Genomic DNA, 19,796 nt, shown 5'->3' with positions numbered 1-19,796 from the left:
AAAACAGGGATTCTTTCAATGGTGTATGTGTGTGTTTGGGTTAGCTTCCAGATGCACCAATTCCCCAATCCTACTGACCACAGAGCTGCTCGAGTGCTCACGCTGGCAAAAGGGAGGCAGCAGGGTGGCCTCTCTCAGGGACAGCTCAGTTTTAGGTTACTTTAAGCTGGTTACAAAACCATACCCATATCTTCAGAGAAATTGAGCCTACGCAGAGCCATATGGCTTAATAAATGACAGTCTAACCAGTGCACAACCCCTATATATTAACCCAAGAAGTCTTTCCATCTGCTTTCGCTGTGGTCAAACAAGTGGCATCTTTGTTTATTGCACACTAAACATTAATTTTTAAACTGTCAATCGGCAAATCTATAGCTATTGTATATCTGGAAAGCTCCCTTTTAATTTCTTTCCCAAAAGAAAAAGGTTAGTGCAAAACATCATAGTATGTACTTTTCACTGATAGGAGATTTCAGTGCACACTGTTCAGTCGGTTTTCTGTGTAGAGGCCCATTATGCATAAATCAGTGCAGAGAAATAAAGGATTGGTTTATTACACAATGAAATTTTCTAAAAAGGATCCTAATTTCCTGATCCAGAAATGGCACCATTGTTTACTTGAAACAGATATGCTAAATGGCCTGAAGAAATTTTGTTTTTTAGGAGACAGACTTGCCATCATTATGAGTAAGAGTGTTGCATTGTTCATGACAATGGCAATTAAAACGTATTTTGATTTGAAGGTAATTAGCAAAATGCTATTTCAAAGCTTGACAAATTTCCCAAACAGCTAAAGCTGAAATGAGTCCAGTTCTTGGGATAATTTTCAGATTGCTCAAAAGTGTTGCTTAATATCAACAAGAAATCAGCTATGAAGAATCTCTGTAAATTCCATGTTATTAACTGCAATGCATTTCATATACAAATTAGCAGACCTGACAAGATGCTATGTCAACATCTTAAATCCCTCAAATTTTGTTATCCTGAGGTCAGATTAGCAAGATGTTAGTGAGCAGAAAGACTACTGTCAGTCCTTTTCCATATGGACTCACCTGCCAAATCTTCTCAATTACTTTTTCTCAACCACAGTATCTGTAATGCTTCCACCTTCCAGGCCACTCTCACCTCCATGGATGTTCCTCACCTTACTTCTTTTTCTTTATTTCCCTGAGATGCATCTGTGCCTCAACCCTTCTGGCTTTCCCTATTCTTAGTACCATGCTCTTGCCTACCCAGGGACACGTAATGCCTCAGGTGAAAAATTAGGTTCTGCCATTCCAAGGATAATTTATTTTCAAATTACATCTAATTCTGTGTGGACTGTTGAAAGGGCAAGTATAAGCCAATTTAAGAGGAGGAAGATAAAGCTGAAAAATGTTACAATTGTATTACAATACCCAAGACACAACACTCAAGACCTTTGTCTTGAATGAGATCATGTTTCCATTTTTCAATCCTGTGTGGAGCAGAACAGACCTGTTCTACCACAGCACATGACAACATGTTGTCACACAGTAGCTCAAAATCTCTGCTGTATGCAGATCGTGCTGTTTGCAAGATAGGATGTGTGAGAGGGCTGTCAGGCAGCTGGTTGTGGTTCCAGATTCTCCAGCTGAATCAGTGCTTGTCTGGACAGCTCTAAACAGTACCAGCTGCTAGTAGTTCCCCTTGGGATCATTTTCAAATTGCAGATTACAAGACACAGCAGGGCATCCCTTTCTTCCCCAGGGGTAATTCATATGCTGGGAAGGAGGGGGAGGAGATTTATGAATCAAATATGCTGAGAACTGTCAGCATGGTAGAGACAACTAATTAGCTGGTGAATGTTTGAGAGATTTCTGACCCTTTAATGCCCTTTCTTACAGGGAATATATATTTTGTCCTACTAATATCAGGCTGTTAATCCACCAGTGCAGATGTTATACACCAGAATGGCTTAATTCATGATTATTCAGGTGATTTGTATCTGGGTTTATGCTAATACAGGACTGTGCTGTCCTATCAAGTTAATGTGTCTGTGCCATCACTTGTATTGAACTCACTTGTCTGGTCCATCTCACTTGAGAAAGCCTTTATCTCGTGATTTTCCCCCAGAGAAATCTGATTGTCAGATCCTTAATGTTACATCAATGTAGAGAACATGTAGCTGTAGTCTGTACTCCTAGAACATGATTTCAGATGAGAGTTTCAATAGCAGTGGTGGTTCTTAAGAACTTAATCTTTGATAGTGACCTCTTTTTTAATTTCTAGTCAAAAGTATTTTGACACTTTAGTTATAATGTGATGCACCTGTTTTTTCCTACTGATCTTTGAAAAGTGCAGGAATCCTGCATGAAGGACGACAAAACACTGCTTAAGATTTCAAATTCCAAGGCCTCCTCTGTGAATAGCTCTCCAAAGCCGCAAAATTTTCCAGAAGGTCCTTTTGCTGCCGTTACTTATCTCAACTGCGCCAGTGAAGCGCCAGCGTCGGGGCGGTGCCTGGCTCCTTGCGGGAAGAGCCGCTCGTACCTGCTGCTCGCGGCAGGAATTTCTGCGCCTGGCACCGGAGGGCACCGCAGCTGCTCCAGCGCCGCGCCGGGGAGCCCCAGCCCGCTCCCTGCCGACACAGGGATGCGAAGCTCACATCAAGGCTTGCGGGCTTTTCTCCACAAATCCCATGCTCGAGTGCTAACCTAAATAATTACCCGTTGGATACTTCTGAATGGATGATCCGGGATGACGCTGAGAGGAGTTGGCCTCTCTGTGTGTGTCACTGCCCACTGCTGAGAACAACTGCAATCAGGTTTGGACGCATGGTGCCTGTTTTTGACCTCCTGATGCTAACGGGAGATTTACTGCTGGTTTAGTTTCATGCAGGATTTGATCTTTGGTACTGACTTTTACCCACAACTGTGTTTACCAGAATATTACTAGCCCAGGCTGGCTTAAACTGACCTTGTGAAAAGCGATTCAAGTTTATCTTTGAATTTTGTGCAGGCTGAGGTGGGGAAAGAGGTTTTTTGGTTCTGTCACATGTAACTCAAATATTGCCAAACAGGCTGGTTTGTCCTAACTTGCAAGCACTTGGCACAGAAACAATCTATCATTTTGAACGCTATTATATGCAGTAATACTCTGATTTAACCATGACTGTGCTGGCTATATTAGAGGGTGGTGTAATTTCCAAATGAGATAACACTGCATGATTACCCAGCATCAAAGGTGACTTTAGTTATTTCAATGAGGTTAAGTTTTTACACACCTTGTGATTTTTACTGTGTTGCCAACACCCTACTCTGTCTTGAAGTCAGAGTTCTCTGATTTCATGTGATTATCTTGGGAAGGTTTCCAGGTATACTTATGTGGGATTACCATCTGAGTGTATTTTCTTCCTTGCTTACTCAAGTAGTGTGTCCAGATCATCATTCAAGGAGCCTATAAATATGTATACGGTAGCCAAATAAATTCAAATATGAAGTTCACATACTTGACTTCTTCCTTCTGCTTCTCTGGAGACACTTTTGCAGTGTAACCCCACAGTTTATCTCCCATTTCACATAGGAGGTAACTATAACCAAAATCAACTATCAACTTTTAATTTTTTTTTTTTTTTTTTTTTACAGAATGTAAATTCTAAGTCTCACAAGAGTTTTAATTTGTGAATAAGAGAGAGAGGATCTTGCCAAGTTATAAGAGTTAAAATAGGTGGAGTCAGTGTATGGGAGAAAGGCTATCGGTCTGTCCCTTTAGAAAACCATACTGGGAGGAACCCAATTCACAGAAATATAATATTACACATATCTTTTAATCAAGTAGCCTCATAATTTGCATACATCCCTTGTTGTATGCTATATATGATTCAGAAATCCCTCCCATGAACTAAGAGAGGTCTGGATGTAGACATCTTGCATTTTTTTATATATATGCCTCTGATACATTGGGATACTACAGATAGTTGCAATACATTGGGATAATACAGATAGATATTAAAATATAGTTTCAAACCTTTTTTCTTAAAACATCATGGTAAAAAAAAAAGGTAGTTTTAAATTCAACAATGACTTTTTGTTTTACAAGAATTGTTGTTAAATATAATGTCTTCTATTTGGAATACAGAACTTATTATTTGAGATTGGCTCATAGGTTCATTTCCTTTAACATCCTTTTCTCACATTAACCAGCATAGTAAATTTCAGAAGAAAGCAGATGAAATCCCACTGGTGGTTATAACTTTTTTCTCAGTAAAATTATACAGAATCCACAAGTAGCTTATTCTAATACTCAGCTATATCCACACTCATATTTTAAAATAAATGTAGACACTATCCTATTTTTTTTTTTTCTGGAAGTCAGCTTAACTTTCTTTCTCTTAGTTCTTTTCAATCATCAAGACAACAAAAGGTGATGAAAAAGCCTTTGTGGTGAATCCCAAGACCAAGATATCCCCAAGGCAATGTGGTTAGTGCAGAACCAAGAAAATAACTTAATTCTGTAGATAAAATCCAGTCCTTTTAGTAAGTGAACACAGGCCTATTAAAAACTCATCTTCAAACAAAAAAGCCAAAGCAAAAATAGCGCTAGGTGGAGATTTGCAGATAAATTCTCTCACGGCTTACGCATCAGGCTTTGTCTCTGAGCCCCCCAGGTGCTGCCGTCCTGATCACACGCCACGACCACACAGATGCCGAGGAGGAACTTGGTTTATATTCAACAATCCCTCTTGTGAATCAACACAACACCAAAAGTCAAAACGTGAACGTTCGCACCCCTCCCCGGTTTATTGTTTGAGTTGTTTTAATCCCTACAGACACCGCTCGCTCCCTCCGGTAAGAAGAACGAGCTGAATCCAGCAGGCTCCGACGGGAAGCGGGCAGCGCCGCACGGGGCCGTGCCCCGCGCAGGTGGGAAGCTCCGGCGGGGCGGGGCGGAGGGAGGGGACGGGGACAAGGGGAGGGCACGGACAGTGTCCGTGGCGGTGCCGGGGCCCCGACCCTGGGCGGGCCGGGGGAGCTGAGTGGATGGGGCCCGCGTCAGTCGGGGCGGGGCGCGGCCGCGGGGGCTGGCGGCGCCGCCCGGCGCGGGCGGCAGTGGCGGAGCGGCGGCGGCAGCATGCGGGCGGCGGCCGCGGTAGGGCACGGCACGGCACGGCACGGCACGGCGGGGCGGGGGAGCGACGGGGCGACAGGGAGAGAGGGAAGGAGGGTGGGCTCTCCGCGGGCTGGCTGCTGCCCCGGCGCTGCCGCCGTGGAGGAGCTTCATCTCTTTCGTTCTAGGACGTGGTGGGCATCCTCATCCCCATCCTCTGCCTGGCTTCTGCGGCGGCCGCGCTGGACTTTAAGTACCACCACAGCGAGGAGCTGGAGGAGTACCTGAGGGGGGTGCATGCCGCGTACCCCTCTCTCACCCACTTGCACAGCATCGGGCGCTCGGTGGAAGGTAAGGGCGGAGGGACGAGGGGAGAGAAGGCTTTTTTCGGGGCAGGTGTGGGTGAAGGTGGCTTTTCGTGAACGCTTGCTGGCGGCGGGACTGCTCTAACAAACCTCTGTGAAGTCTTCCTCTTGCTTAAGCGTGAATAACACACTCTGGCTGAAGCATCAAACGTGTCATCAGGGTAAAAGTTCTCCCAACACTTACATTTATGAGAATTGGAAACGTCCTGAGTGGCAATTTCAGAAAGGGCCGTCTCTATGAAGCCTAGAATATACGGGACCCCTTTGCCAAGTGCCCATTCTGGGTGGGACTATAATTAAAGACGTGTGTTTTCTAACTTGTGGTTTTGTTAAAAATACCTTCTGATACAAGGTCCTGTGCTGTAGATGAAGACTAGGATTTCAGTCTCAAATGTTACAGAAAATGTACTGAAATCAGTAATCAACTTCCTGACCTTATATTGATGTTTTAATTTATCTCCCTATGATTGGTACATTCTTACCATACATATGGGGAGAAGTGGCTAATTTTTCAAAAGGGATTTGAAAGATTAGTGTTTAGTTGCATATGGACTTTAATGTACATCTGTTTAATTTGAAGAAAATAAACAAACAAACAACAAACCCCTAAACTGCTTTATTAGATTTCAGTTTAAGAAACGAAATCATTCTGAGAAGAGCTATAAAACTAGATAGAAAATCCATTCTTTAGAAACATCATCTGTTCCTCTAATCACATTTCGTACCACTGGAAGGAGACATTTGTAGCATCTATTATCAAATTCATGCTTGTGATTAAATATATAAAAAACTGTATTCTTCTTGATAGATGATCACGAAGACATTTTCACGCCTTCTTGCTTGTTTTACCATGTATCTCAAAGTAGACAAGGAATCTTAAAGTTATTTAAACTGTGTTGGTTTTGGTTTCATCAAAGGCAGAATTAGATTGGATTATGTTATTCATCCATGCAAGAGGTTAGTTCCTGTAAGTACAGTTTCTTCCAGTGCAATTACTAGCAATTACCCACATCCTCATTTTCATACCTTTAGAGAACTTAACCAACATTCTGATGATAGGACTAGATTATGACTTTTCTGCCAGAAACTCAGCTGGCTTATCTTTGTGCGGGTAGGCAAAAACCTTTCATCCAGCCTGAGAGATTGGAATTTTGACTTTTACATATCTAGATACTTGAAAGCTGATAACAATGAGGTGTTCAACTTGTCTGAATTCCACCAGCATGAAAACTGGAAAATCATCATCTCTTGGTTGTGATTGAGCAATGCACTGAAACATCATTCAGGTTTTGATATATTGCCTTCTTTGCCAAACTCTAAGATAAAATGGCAGTGAAAAATGTTTAGTGCTCCTCTATTTTATCCGCTTTTTTAAATGTTAAAGGATTTCTACCTTTGTTGAGAAATGAGCCTTCAGAGTCACCTGGAATATGGCAGGGGACAGTACTGAATTAGGGTCTAATTTGGAGGGTCTTTTTTGCTCATACTAAAATTAAGTTTTATGACAGCAGTGGTTATAGAATTTTGGTGAAAATTAAGTTTCAGTGTTGGTCCATGGGTTGAAGTTCTGTTTGTCTATTCTCAGTTAAGCTGATGCAAACAAGACTGTACATGCACATGCTTGTATGAGTTTACTAATGTTGTCCTCCTGCCAATTAGCTAAACCATGATAGCAAAATGTATTTCTTGATGATGAGAAACAGAAATTAAGTACTATAAAACTGAGATCAATGTGATGTAGTAAGTTGATACTCCTGATATGAAAATTCTTGATGATAAATACAATAGCCCATGGATCAAAGTAACAACTATAAAGTCAACAAACATTTTACTATTACCATGAATGGCTATTTGTTCCCATGTTATTTGTTGATCTATGTTTTACTCCAATTTTATCTAATAATCTAGTATTTAATACTGCCATCTAGACTTGGATTATGAAGGATGTGAAGTAAAGGCTTGACTGTTGGTCAGTGTGTGCAGATTCAGAGCTCTGTAAGGATATGAAAATCCAGCTCTTAGAAGTTGTGGAGGGTGATAGGGACCTGTGTATTACCATTTCAGAAAGTGATCCTATGTAGTTCTTTAAGAGAAGTATCTAAACACTCTTCATGTCAGAAGCCTCACCTGCTTCAGGCAAATCATAAAGTAATTTAGGTTTGGAGGCTATCTAGTCTGAGCTCCTCTTCAAAGCCAGGCTCACCTGAAAGTTAAATATGATGCTCAGGGCCCTCTCCACTCTACTTCTGAATATCTGCAAGGGTGGAGGTTCTATAGAATCTCTAGGTACCTGAGCCACTTTCCAGCCCTTAGGCTGCACAGCTGCAACCCAGCCAGTCTGCAGTCTGTACCTGCATGGGGTTGTTTTCTTGAGTTGATAATCCAAACAGGGGGTTATTTTTTTCCAGGTGGTCAAACTCCATCAATTTGCTGTCAAGAAATTCCTTCAGATTACCAGGGCCCTCTGAATGGCAGCCCTGGCCAAGGTGAAGACATTAAACAGCATCAGCCCCATTACTGACCCTTAAGGAACTCTGCTAATAATTTTCTGTCTCTTGAACCATCAGTTCAGTCCAGTCAGCTTCTGACCTTATTGTAGTCTATTCCTCTAATCCACACGTTCCCAGCTTGTTTACAAAGACAGCATGAGGGTGACAGGAACTCAGGCTGCTCAGGGTGTTTCCTTAGAGATATTCAAAAGCTGTCTGAACACAGTCCTGGGCAGCTGGCTCTAGGTGGCCCTGCTTAAGGAGGGGAGCTGGACAAAGTGACCTCCAGAAGTCCCATGCAATTCCTGGATCTGTGATTCTGTTGAAAGTCTTGCTAAGGTCGAGACTAAGGAAATATGATGCTTTGCTCCCTCTCACTAAGTCAGTCATTTCTGCATAAAACTCAAACAGTCAGGTGTGATTTGTTGTGGATAAATTTGAGGTGAGATTTACATAGTATATTTATTTGATGCATGTAGGCTGTAATAGCAGTGTGCGCAGCAGAATCTGTACCAAGATCCTCAATGGAAAACAAATGGAAAGAAACTCAATTTGTTTTGTGGTGGTTTACATCACCATATAGAAATTCCCCCTTGCCAGATTACTAGGAGCATCTCTGCCAAATTACTGAAAACAATGCATTCTAGACTGGCAAAGGCCTGTTCAGTCTCCAGATCTGATTTGGAAGCTATGATATTTAATTATGTATCTCAGCTGCTAAGCTTTTTTCCTTAAATGAGGGGAGAAAGGAGCTTAAAAGATGTGGCTTATTAGCTGGCAAAACCGAGTGTTACCTTTTGGTGTGATTTAGTTGGTATTCTCACAGCCCTCAAGATTTGTAGGTAATTTGGTCTGTGAGAAACTGATACAGTCCTAGCAGCAGGTAGGCAGAGATGTATGATGGCCCCAAAAATACCTTAATTCTTTTCTATTGTTTCAGGTGTGTTGTTGAATAAAGTTATAAAAGCTTTTTGTTAGGAGTTCAGTATTCTGATATGTCCAATATCCAATCTCAGAACAGGATTTGCACTCTATAATAGAGGAATCTGCAGAGCTGCATCAGTCTGGGATGGGAGAATGGGCCTTGGTATAATCCTATTAACCCATCCTGCCTGATGCCAACCCAGTGGAAAACAGCCTGACTCTTCAGCAAGCAAATCTTAGAGTGCAGTACCAAAAGGAAAAGAGTCAATGTATGTGTATGATCTGTGGCTTTTCATTGTTCAAGATACAGTGTTGTTGTTATTATTTGAAAAGAAAATTAGGGTGGTGGGAAGATGACTTAAGGATTGTAACAGAATCGATGACCTCCTTTAAGAGGACAAAAACAGACAGGTATTGGAAGAATGGAGTAACTTTTGTAGTAGATACACACTCTAAAAAGCCTTTTTAGATACACTCTGGATTGAGATAAAGTGATAGCATGCTAATTACAGCTTGGTTTAGATCTAGGTTTTCTGGAGGCCAGTCTACATTTTTGGCATTCCAGTCAACTTGGGACAGTTGTAAACATCCTCAGGCCAGATTCTGCTCACTGAGGGAAAGATTGTGTATGGTTAAAGTACCCCTGTCTTTACCTAGTGAAGTTTCAAAGTTGACTATATAGTAATACACCTTTGGCAGATTTTGTTACTGGAGAGACAAAAATTAAACAAATTGACCACATTTTGTTCTGGTTCCACTAGAAATTCACAGAAATACCTTGCAAAACAGCTGTCCTGAAAGCTTCTTTGGTTGAGAATTATGTGACTTAGTCATCCAATTTTGATGCTTAGTGAACACCAATATTCAGTTGCTATGTTGCCCTTGGTTGGATACATCCATTAATCTTAAACACTTTGCTAACTTTGGGGGAAATGTTTTGGTTTTGTTTTTAAGTAGTGAGTCTTGCTTATTAGCATTTTGCTATCCCTGCTCTGAAATGTGCAGGGGGTATGTGCATGGTTGCTGTGGGTTTTACAGTTAGTGCAGGACTTGCCCGTGGCTGTGCGGATGGATTGTGCTATGGACTACAGGGAAGGTGTGCTCAGCAGGGCTCCCAGCAGGCCAGGTTTATCTGTGACAAGGTGCCTGTTGGAGAGCTTTGTCTCCTTCCTGCCTGCATTCATGTGTTTTTCCCCTTGAAAAACAGGAGGAATGAGCATGCCCAGGTTTCCATCTGATAAGCAGCTGTGACTTCAGCAAAAGGGCATGCTAGGGATTAGGGCTTAGGTAGTGCTGGGTGCAACATGTGCCTGGTGATACAGTCAATAGAAAACCTAGGCAATTAACCTGTCCATCATTCCTCACCAGCATCAGTGGAATGTGTGCCCAAGGTGTGCCAGAGGTCAGCTTAGACCTCCTGACTCATCTGATACAGTGTGATTGATACCTATAGGCATTTATGGATGGCTGATACCTTTAGGTATTTATGGGTGGCTGTTGAACAAGGGAGTACTAATTTAAGGTTCACTGCTCTTCTGTGAAAATATTTCATAATAAAAGGCCAGGTATTGTACTTGTCTCATCTACACATAAATAGTCTGTGTATGTAGCTGGGAACTCATTTTAAGTAATTTGTTGTGACATAGTATGAAAGAAGCCTGAGTTACTACCATCAATATTAAAATGCATTGTAAACTTTAATGAATTTACAATACAGACTTTTTATATTCTGGATGTTTTTACTTTGTTTAAAGTACTAGAAAACAAGTTTTACTGCTGGAGAAAACAAAGTTGAAATACTTTACCCATAAAATGTTTGTATTCCACTGGAATTATTATTGGGTTGGCTCAGGGGTTCTGGCAGTGCATGAAAATAGAATGAGAAGGTTTTATATAGCCCACTGTACTTCAAGTTAAGTTTCTTGGTGTTATCTGTTATTAAATGCTAGTACCAGTGTTTTTAAAAGTAGGAAGGAAAATGAAAGGTGACAGAGAGAATTCTTGTTGTCTTTAAGCAAATTACCTAGATGAAAATCCATAGAAAATCTGTTGCCTTTAAAGAATATACTGCAGTTACTTTTTCTGTGCTTACATTATGTGAGGTATATTTGTGTGGAAGATTGTTACCTTACGTTTGTTCCATTTGACTGCTACAGATGACTTTCCTCCTGTCTCCAATCCTTGATAATGTTTCTTCTTCCCTTCTCTCCTCCTTATCCCCACCCCACAGATTTCCTTACAGGCTCGTCATACAAGTATGGTGTGTATAGATGATATAAGCATTGAAGTTTCTCAAAGTTTGTTTTTAGAAACAAGAATGAATGACACATTTTCCACTCTGAGGGCCCTATGATACATATCATACTAAAATTGCTGGGCTCCAGTCCAGAGTCCCATGTAAAAATGGGCATTCTAAAACTTATTGGGTAGTTAAATTCTTATCCATGCTTGCTCACCTCTGAATTTTTTTTCCTGTTGTGTGTCGCTGGCTCTCTTTCCATTCTTTCCTCATAAACATCTTTGTTCTAGTCTGACAGTATGTGTGGCATATAAATGTATGTTAACAAGATTCTAAGTAGATTTACATGTTCATTTTATTATTGAAAAACTATTTGGGTTTACAGATGGGCTTGATACTAATAGCCTTGTAAACTCTATTTGCAGCACATTATGTCAGTCACTGTGATGGGAAGGGGAAATAAAACAGAAACAGAGTACTGGTTCCTTCATGGTTTATCTAGTGAAAGCTAAATCATGACTTTAAAAACAAGAAGTATTAACTTATATTCTTAAGTGTTCAGCTCCCAACTGAGCTTTGCTCTAAATAATGTGTTTAAATAGAAGTTGCCATTACTATATTAGCTTTAAATTCTATTTGTCCTAACTGAAGCTAAAAATTCTTTAAATGCTGAAATATAGATTCATGTATTATCTGACTGCATCCTCTTACAGTTTGACTCTTGTGATGTGACACAAGTAGTTTGTGTGCAATCAATCCTCTTATAGCCACATACTAAGATTTTATCTGATGATAACAAGACTTAACTTTTCTTTCCTGTCAGTATAACTATGTTTTTTACATGAATAATATATAAAAACCATGTCATTTGGTCAGCGTCAGATGTTTAAAAGATTGATAAGCTTAGACATTACTCTTGGAGACACAGTCACTGACTCTGAGCACATTTCTATTCTCCTGCAGTAAAAGTATAATTATTTGCTTAGTCTTCTATTCTTTACACTTGCTGTGACTTGGTCAGTCATTTTTGTCCTGCCTTCCACGATCTCTCCTATTTAAATACACTTCTTTCAGAAAATTTTGGAGGGAAGTTAGTTCATTTGTTTTTTCCCTGTGGAACATACTGTATCAGAGATTTCTGTCCCAGCTTAAATAAATAAATAAAGTGTGAGGAGAACTTATCCTAGCAACATAGATCAAACATTTCTTGTACATAAACTGTTATCTTTTACTGAAGTTTTAATGTTGTAACTTCAAAATGGAAAGATCTGATCTGTTTAGAAATAGTACACTGCTCACATGAGTAGCATTTATTTAGAATCAGCCTTGTGGGGAATAAAATCTCTGTTCTGCTTCCTCTCTATCTTTTGCTTTGTAGTTGTCTGGTTGCAACATATATTTTTCAACCTTTTTTTCAGAACAATGGAGGTCTTAAGGCTGCAGCCATCCTGTTTCCCATCAGTGAGACTTTGCAGCTTTCTGTGTTTGTTTAGAAATAGGCAGGATTGACTCCTGGATATTGTAATTCACACTGGTGGAGTTAGCAATGCTCTGGAGATCATGTATCATAGAATCAGCAATTACAGCTGGTGGATGCAGTATCCATATCCTTTCCTGGTGTTGAGGAAATAAATGTGTAACAGATTTTATGTTTGGGGTTTTGTTTGTTTTAAAACTGACTAAAATACAGAGCTCAGGGTACTAACATGGTGCACGATAGACATAAATGAATGCTTTTTTCCCCTCACTCCTTGTAGGATTCTGCATTCTGGAACATTGTGCATACATTTTTAGCCCTGTAAATGAAATGTGCTCCTAATCACAAACTTACTTGAAATAAAACTCTCATCTTGTGCCTCAGTTTTACCCAGATGCCAAATTTGTCTGCATTCTCCTTTTAGCTTGAGGAAAACTTAGTAACACATCCCTCCTACCCCACCTCAGACAATGAGTTTTTTTAGTAGAAAAGTGTTTCTAGTAGCTTTCCATTCACTCCCCAAAAAAGAAGAGCAGTGTGCCCTGGATCCCCTATGCCCAGCTTTTCTGCCTAGGACCTCTGGCTGTAGATCCTTGAAGGAACCAGTCTTGCTTATTTTCACAGGGCTACGTAATTAAAGGTTTGCTGTGTGTAGCTATGGCATATTGTGTTCACATAAGTACATGGAGACCTACTTATAATACATTAATTAATTGTTTGCAAGACTTCTTACAGTGAAGCGTTTGTTCGTTAGACAGCTGTTCTGCACGTGTTTTTGTGTAGAAGAGAGATCTAGATTGTTTGTAGGGCTGGGTTTTTTTTTAAATGAAATCTGAATGTGCATGTGATTTCTAAACTTTCTGAAAGTTCTGCTTTTGGAACCTTCTATTAATTGGAAGATTAATTTTAAGAAGTGGACATACAAAAAGATAATACATAGGACTGGGTGTAGATCTCTTCCTTCTCAGCTGAGAGAATACCCTCCTTGTAAAACTGTTCTCTCCTATAAGCTGTGCAGTGGCTCAGATGTGAGAAAGAGGGTAGAGGATGTTACTAAGCCAATGATTCTGCAGTTTGATATCTAGGACTGACTTGTTGTTATGGGAAAGGTCAGACCATGGCAGTTGGAGTAACTTAATTAAATTACTGTAGCTGCTATGTAACGTGCCGAGCTCACAGTGGATTTAGGACAGTTGAGTTACATTTCCTGTTTGTCCCTAGCCAGTGTGTTCTACATCCATGGTCTTGCAGTTACCTGGGGCATTTAAACAGAGCTTGAGCACATCTGAAAAAGCACCATTTATCCTAAATCTAAAATAAAGGCAAATTCTGTTCTCAATAAGAAATGTAGTCCTACTGTGTTCATTATTCTGTTTTCCAAAGAGCAGCTAGAGAAAATTATGGGAACAAGGTAGGCACAGATGCCTTCCCTGCTATGCACTTCAAGCAATGTGCAACCAGGATGATTCTGATGAAGCACATTTCCTGATCCTAAAGTGTGCCTAGGGTACAGAACTTGCTTTGATATGCAATTGCATTAGGCTGCTCTCAAAATCCCAAGAATAAACAGAGGCCATCAGAACATGTTTGTTCAAGAGACTAAGGACCAAATTATCCTACTTGTAGGTAGTAACACAGCCTGATTCTTAGTTGTTGCCTTGTGCCTTTGTTACCTGAAAGCCAGTTGCTAGTGTTTCTAGAGACGTTTTGTTTCCTGTTTTAGGACAAAATCTGGAAACACTGGTCAGACTAATGTAGTTTGTTAACTAAACCAGAAACAGATGATCATGGCAGAGACTGGATTATTTTAAAAAAAATTAATCTAGTCTCCATTTTCCCCACTTTATTGAGTTAAAAAGAGAGAAGGTGGGGGGAGGAGCTACTCAGTATCTGGATTTGTAGGAGTCTGCTTGTCAGTGTTGAGATGTGTATGGTTTTGAGCTTCCTATTCTTGAGGCAAACAATGTTTAAGATCTGACAAGGATTTTTACGGGACAGGTGTAACAAGTCTCTTGGTGAGGTACTTCAGTGAACTCAAATCCTTGAAGTGCACCAGTAACTTCTCAGCCACGTTTGAACCACAACCTGAAGTGGTTGAACAGGTCCTCTGTAACTTCAAGTGGCAGAAATGGTTCCACATCCTCTGCCTCTGGTGGTAAAAGTGTAGGCTAAACAAAACTATTGAATCTGGATAAATTGCACTTTGAAACAAACAACCCCTGTCCCTTATGGCTGGCTTGTGTTACAAGCAATCATTTTATTAGTGATGATCCAATGGTATTGCTGTGAATGGGTAATATTTATTACTTTCATGTATACAATAGCTTTTTCTGAAAGTTACTAGATGCATACCGGCTTCACAGCTTTCTCAGAAAATAAAGTACACTTTTTAGAACTAGATTTAAAAACCCTGCGGTGATAGAAACAAGAGTTGGTGAAAAGAGAAAAATAATCTATTTGGTTTCTGGGTGTAAACATGAAACCGGTCAGTGTAAATATGTAAATACAAGAAAAAGCCTGCTCAGAATATTTCTATGTGTCTGTGGTGTTCTCATTTTCTTAGTGAGCAGTACTGAATAAGGTTAGTATACCTTAATTTAAAACCAGTATTCCCTCTGGGTTGTTTTTCTTTGGCTTTTACAAATTTATTTTTATTTCGTGATTTTTGTTCAAATAACCTGTAAGGTACTATTGTAGAGACGGTGCTCTGCCTTGGCAATTTTTCATGTTTTTTTGTATAAAGAGTGTGTTCAACTTGATTATGAGAACTGGAAATGGTACAGTGATGACTCACATGTACATAGGACAGAAAGGGTTGCTGTTCTCATAAGATCCAAGTCTTGTGAAAGCGTCCAAAGCAGCTATAGCTGTCCCAATCAACCAAAGATTTAGTTAAACGTTTGGGAAGATTAGCAATCATGTGAACCATTAATTGTTTTGATTCCCTTCCCTTCTCAAGTGCTTTGGATACAAATAAACAGTATCTAGTGATTTTTAGAGTAGTTGTTTATTCCATCAGTTCCGTTTCTATGGTGCTGACTCTAATTTAGAGTGACTGCTGTAATCTCTTGGAGTAGATAGGAGCTGATTAAACAGTGGGAAATTGATACTTCTATTTACTTTTTGCCTAGAGAGCGTGCCTCATATCTGTAATAGGGGATCTGTGGGAAGAAGCCAGAAGTATTAAGTTTGGCAGTGACCACATAGTGACTCAGTGGCTGTAGCCACTGACAAATAATAAACCTGTAGCCAAATATTACCTTGAGTGCTTTTGGCTTTTTTTCTGCTTACCTAAGCACCATGCTGAATATTGCCAGACATGCCTGGTTGATGTATGTGATTGGTCTGTATCTCTTTATTCTTTACAATACCTTGAAGACTTTCCTGTATTTAAAGTGTCCTAGCTCTTCTTGTCATATCAACTTTGTTCATTACTAATGCCAGTGCTACTACAGGCCAAGTCTTTAGATAACCCATTCTGTCTCAAATGACCATGGTATAACTGAAAATAAGGGAAAATGCTCACAAAAGAATTTGAAATACAGTTGTTCTTACAGCTGTTTGTCTGATCTTAGCTTCAGGTACGTTGCTTGTTTTGGCAGTGTTTTACTCAGTCTGGCTAGATTAAGATCATGTATTTGTTCATGTTTGTAAAGCAATACTGCTACATCAGTCATTCTGATGAAGCATTTCTGGTTATACAAATAATGTACTGGTACTTCAAATTCTCTTAGAATCTCAATCAAGCCATGTGTGGTTTTGGGCAGTGCCCTTGCAGAATAAGAGTACGAAAATGGCATTAGATTTTCCAGCTTGAATTGGTAATGACAAATCAGAGTACCTCAGGGCAAGGGTGCTGCTGATGGTAGTTTAGCAAAAGAAATTACTCTTGAAGTCCTTCATTAGTTGTGGTAGTGTTTTGCTGGAAGACAATGTTGCCCTGAGGAGACTCATCTGCCTGGAGAAGAGAAGGCTTAGGGTGGAATCTTATCACAGAATTTGAGTACTTGAAGAGTGGCTGTAAAGAGGATGAATCCTCTCTCTTCACAAGGAGCCATGTGGAAAAAAGCAAGGGGCAACGAGTACAAGTGGCACTATGAGAGGTTTCATCTCAATAGTTGAAAATTTTATACAGTGAGAATCATTCACTGGAACCACCTCCCCAGAAATGAGGTAAAGTCCTCCCCACTGGAGGTTTTAAAGATGCAATTGAACAAAGTACTAAATAGTCTTATCTAGGTTTACTTTCACATGTAGGGTTGGACCAGATGATCTCTTGAGGTTACTTCTGAGACTGGTTCTTTGAATTGCTCTGGGACCTTGCATTCTCATGAGAGTTAATCTCTCTTCCCTTCCTCTCTATCCTGCACCTTTCTAGGTAGGGGCTGCCTCAACACAGACCAACAGCATTACTGCAGTTCCTACCCATCAAGCCAGTGTGCAACTCATGGCCAGCCCAGGAGGACTCTAGTCAGTCTATTGCTTTTTCTTGGTCAAAGTGGTCCTCCCTGCAAACTCTTGAATCAGTACTCTAGCCTGACTGGTACTGACAGTGAGTCTGAGCCATCCCCCATTTCACTTCATTGCCTAGCCATAATTTCCTTTGAAATTATGAGTTTTTCATAAATGAAGCTGTAAAGAACAAAGTGAAGAAAAGAATAAATAAAATTCAGAACAAAAACAAAGATCTTAATCCAGACTCTAACATCTACAAATGGATTTGGTTTCTTTCCCACTAGACCTAGAGATCAGTTTAAATTCTTCATTTTAATTACCAGGTTTTGTACATCTGTTAAGAATACTGACACTATGTTGTGAACTAGTGGCAATGATAGAAAACTTTTTATAAAGTTAAAAAAGCTTCACATTCTACTAGAGGATGTGTGGTCTGGCTCTCCTCCAATACAAGTCTTGTTACTTGTCCTGAGACACACAGTTAGAAACACACGTTTGTCTTCATCACTTGAAATATAGTCCACTAATTAGTTGACGTCAGTTTTGGTTTGGCAATTTGGCAGTGAGAAATAGCTTTTCAAAGCATGAGAGGAAGCTTAGCTGCTCCCTTCAGGTACCAAACCAGAGTTATCTAGGCTTTGCTAATTAAAGGAAACCATCTATATGCTGAATCTTTTTACATGCAGTTAATTACAGCCGTATGGAAAGAAATCTTACATCATCCCTCACAGATACACTATCCAGTACTGCAGGCTGAGCAGACCCAGGAATGTATTTTAATTGTTAATGGAAGGTTTAGTACTTCTTACAAGCTGGAAATGCCAGGAAATAATTGGTATCTCAGTTCATGGGTGTGTTTATCATGTAGATGGCCCTCACACAAACTCTAAACAGTCTGAACACTAATGCAGGAAAGAACAATTTACATCAGTACATAATGTTAGTCTATACTTAGCTCTTCCTTGTGTTTCCCATGAGTGCAATAAACAGTGAGAGCAGCAGGAACGGGTACTGCTGATGGAAAGACACTGGAATTATAATATTTAAATTTGGTATCAGAATTTGTAGAAAACCTTAAATGATGTAAATATCTAGAGCACCTTATCTCTGCCTGCACTCTTTGCTTGAGTGTATGTGATGGGCTGCACGTTGTAGGTTTGCAGCAGCCACCTTCAGGTTTGGGCCATGGTGGAAAGGCTGCAGTCGCTGCTGTAAGCAGGTGTGTTCCTCTTGGTGCAGAAGTCCACATGGCAACTGACACCAAGGAGGAACGTCTGAACTTGCTTTCCAATAGAGGGAATGAGAGCTGGGAAGCAGGGCTTAGAGGATATAAGGACAAAAAAAAATCATAGGAACATTCTGAAAGGACTTCCTTGGTAATTCATTGCAAGTTGCCCCAGGATACAGCTATAGAGAGACTGACACATTGCAGAGTTGGAAAGTAAGTTGAGATTGTTGTCCACACTTGATTATGAATAACAGTTTTTTCACTGCTAAGATTGTTTTCAGTTCTAAACATATGCTACTGCAGCAAGACTTGTCATCTCTTTTCACAGAGCTGCAGGATGGTTGATATTAGAGGGGACCTCTGGAGGTTTTGGAAGGCAGGAGTGTTAGGGTGAGATGATTTGTGTGTTCTCTTTCTTTCCTTTTTGAAGAATGTGATTAAAAACTAGTATCTTCGGGTTCTCCACTGTGCAACTTGTCAAGGCTTACAGAAATCATGCTTTTTCTTTTTTTGTGAGACAGTGGCTCTATATACAGCAAGGCCAAATAACTAGCTTTCTTACCAAATCACTTGTCACAAAATTACTTCTAAAGTATGGATTGCTTGCTCACATTGCCCTTTAATGAAAAGTCAGTAGCATCATCTCACAGCTTTGTGTATGGCATTGTTACAGGGGTTGAACACCTGTGTCTTCAAGAGCAGCTGTAAAACCGGGGGATACTGAGATCAGTCTTGGTTGAATCTGTCAGCTCTCAGCACTGTCTTGCTGCTTCTTGATCCTAAGACTCTGATTCTCTTAGCTGAATTTAGTTTGGCAACCACTGTCTTCAGTTTTAACTCTCTTACAACTGTTTCAGTGCATCTTGCAGTGTTGCTTCAGTCCTCTTCAAGTTTTTCCTCCCATTCCCGAAGTCATGACCCTTGTGGTATAGCTGCTGTGAATCAGTTGCATAGCTAGAAAAGAAAACAAAAATCCTGTGGCATATGCATAGCTAGAGTGGCCATGCCTTCAGGAATGGGAAGTGATATGCTCCAGAGTTTGTTTACTGCAGATTTGGTGATCCACAAAGATTCAGGAAATAAGGCTTTTTATAGTACTGCATATAGCAGTTCCTATATTCTATCTTTCCTGCAAGTAGCAGTGGTGGCTGGGCTCCTCTAAGAGAGGTCGTGGGTCCCAGCAAGACCTGTGTGGAGCTGGGGACAGCTGCCACACTTGCCAGGTCTGGACATTAGCAATTTATAGCTTGTCACTGCTGTTATCAAGTAACCGGTCCAGTTTCATTGCTGCCATCTACTGAAACTTGAGTTTTCCACCTCACTGAGCAGACTAGTGGGAAGCACAGATTTGCAGATGAGGTCTGAAATGCCACAGTATCACTAAAAATAATAACAAAAAAAAATCTCCTCTCCTCTCCCTCTCCCCCCTGCTTAAATGTGGACTTCCAAAATGTATATATGTTTATTTTGATTCTTAAAGTTCAGCTTCTTGTGTAGCTTTAGTGTTCCTAACTAATACTCTTTCTGTAGCTACTAATTCTTTCCCTGCTGA

At 40.3% G+C, this 19,796-nt stretch overlaps 1 protein-coding gene across 3 annotated transcripts in view; it reads left to right on the top strand.

The window, feature by feature from the left end:
• Positions 1 to 2,766: 2,766 nt before the first annotated feature.
• Positions 2,767 to 19,796, top strand: part of CPM (carboxypeptidase M) — a 31,445-nt gene continuing 14,415 nt past the window's right edge. For 2 of the 3 annotated variants that reach the window (XM_085569146.1, XM_021544276.3), the window contains exons 1-2: positions 5,069 to 5,109; positions 5,256 to 5,418. In XM_085569146.1, coding sequence (XP_085425272.1) covers positions 5,365 to 5,418 — 54 coding nt within the window. In that variant the 5' untranslated portion in view covers positions 5,069 to 5,109; positions 5,256 to 5,364. Of the gene's footprint in view, positions 2,786 to 4,789; positions 4,884 to 5,068; positions 5,110 to 5,255; positions 5,419 to 19,796 lie in introns of those variants that run through there. The other variant, XM_085569147.1, reaches the window with a different exon arrangement.

This window comes from Lonchura striata, chromosome 1A (assembly GCF_050655825.1).
Source record: "Lonchura striata isolate lonStrDom1 chromosome 1A, ASM5065582v1, whole genome shotgun sequence".
Classification (NCBI taxonomy): domain Eukaryota; kingdom Metazoa; phylum Chordata; class Aves; order Passeriformes; family Estrildidae; genus Lonchura; species Lonchura striata.
Note: the sequence above shows the minus strand (reverse complement) of the source record. Positions and strands in the feature narration are given on the sequence as shown.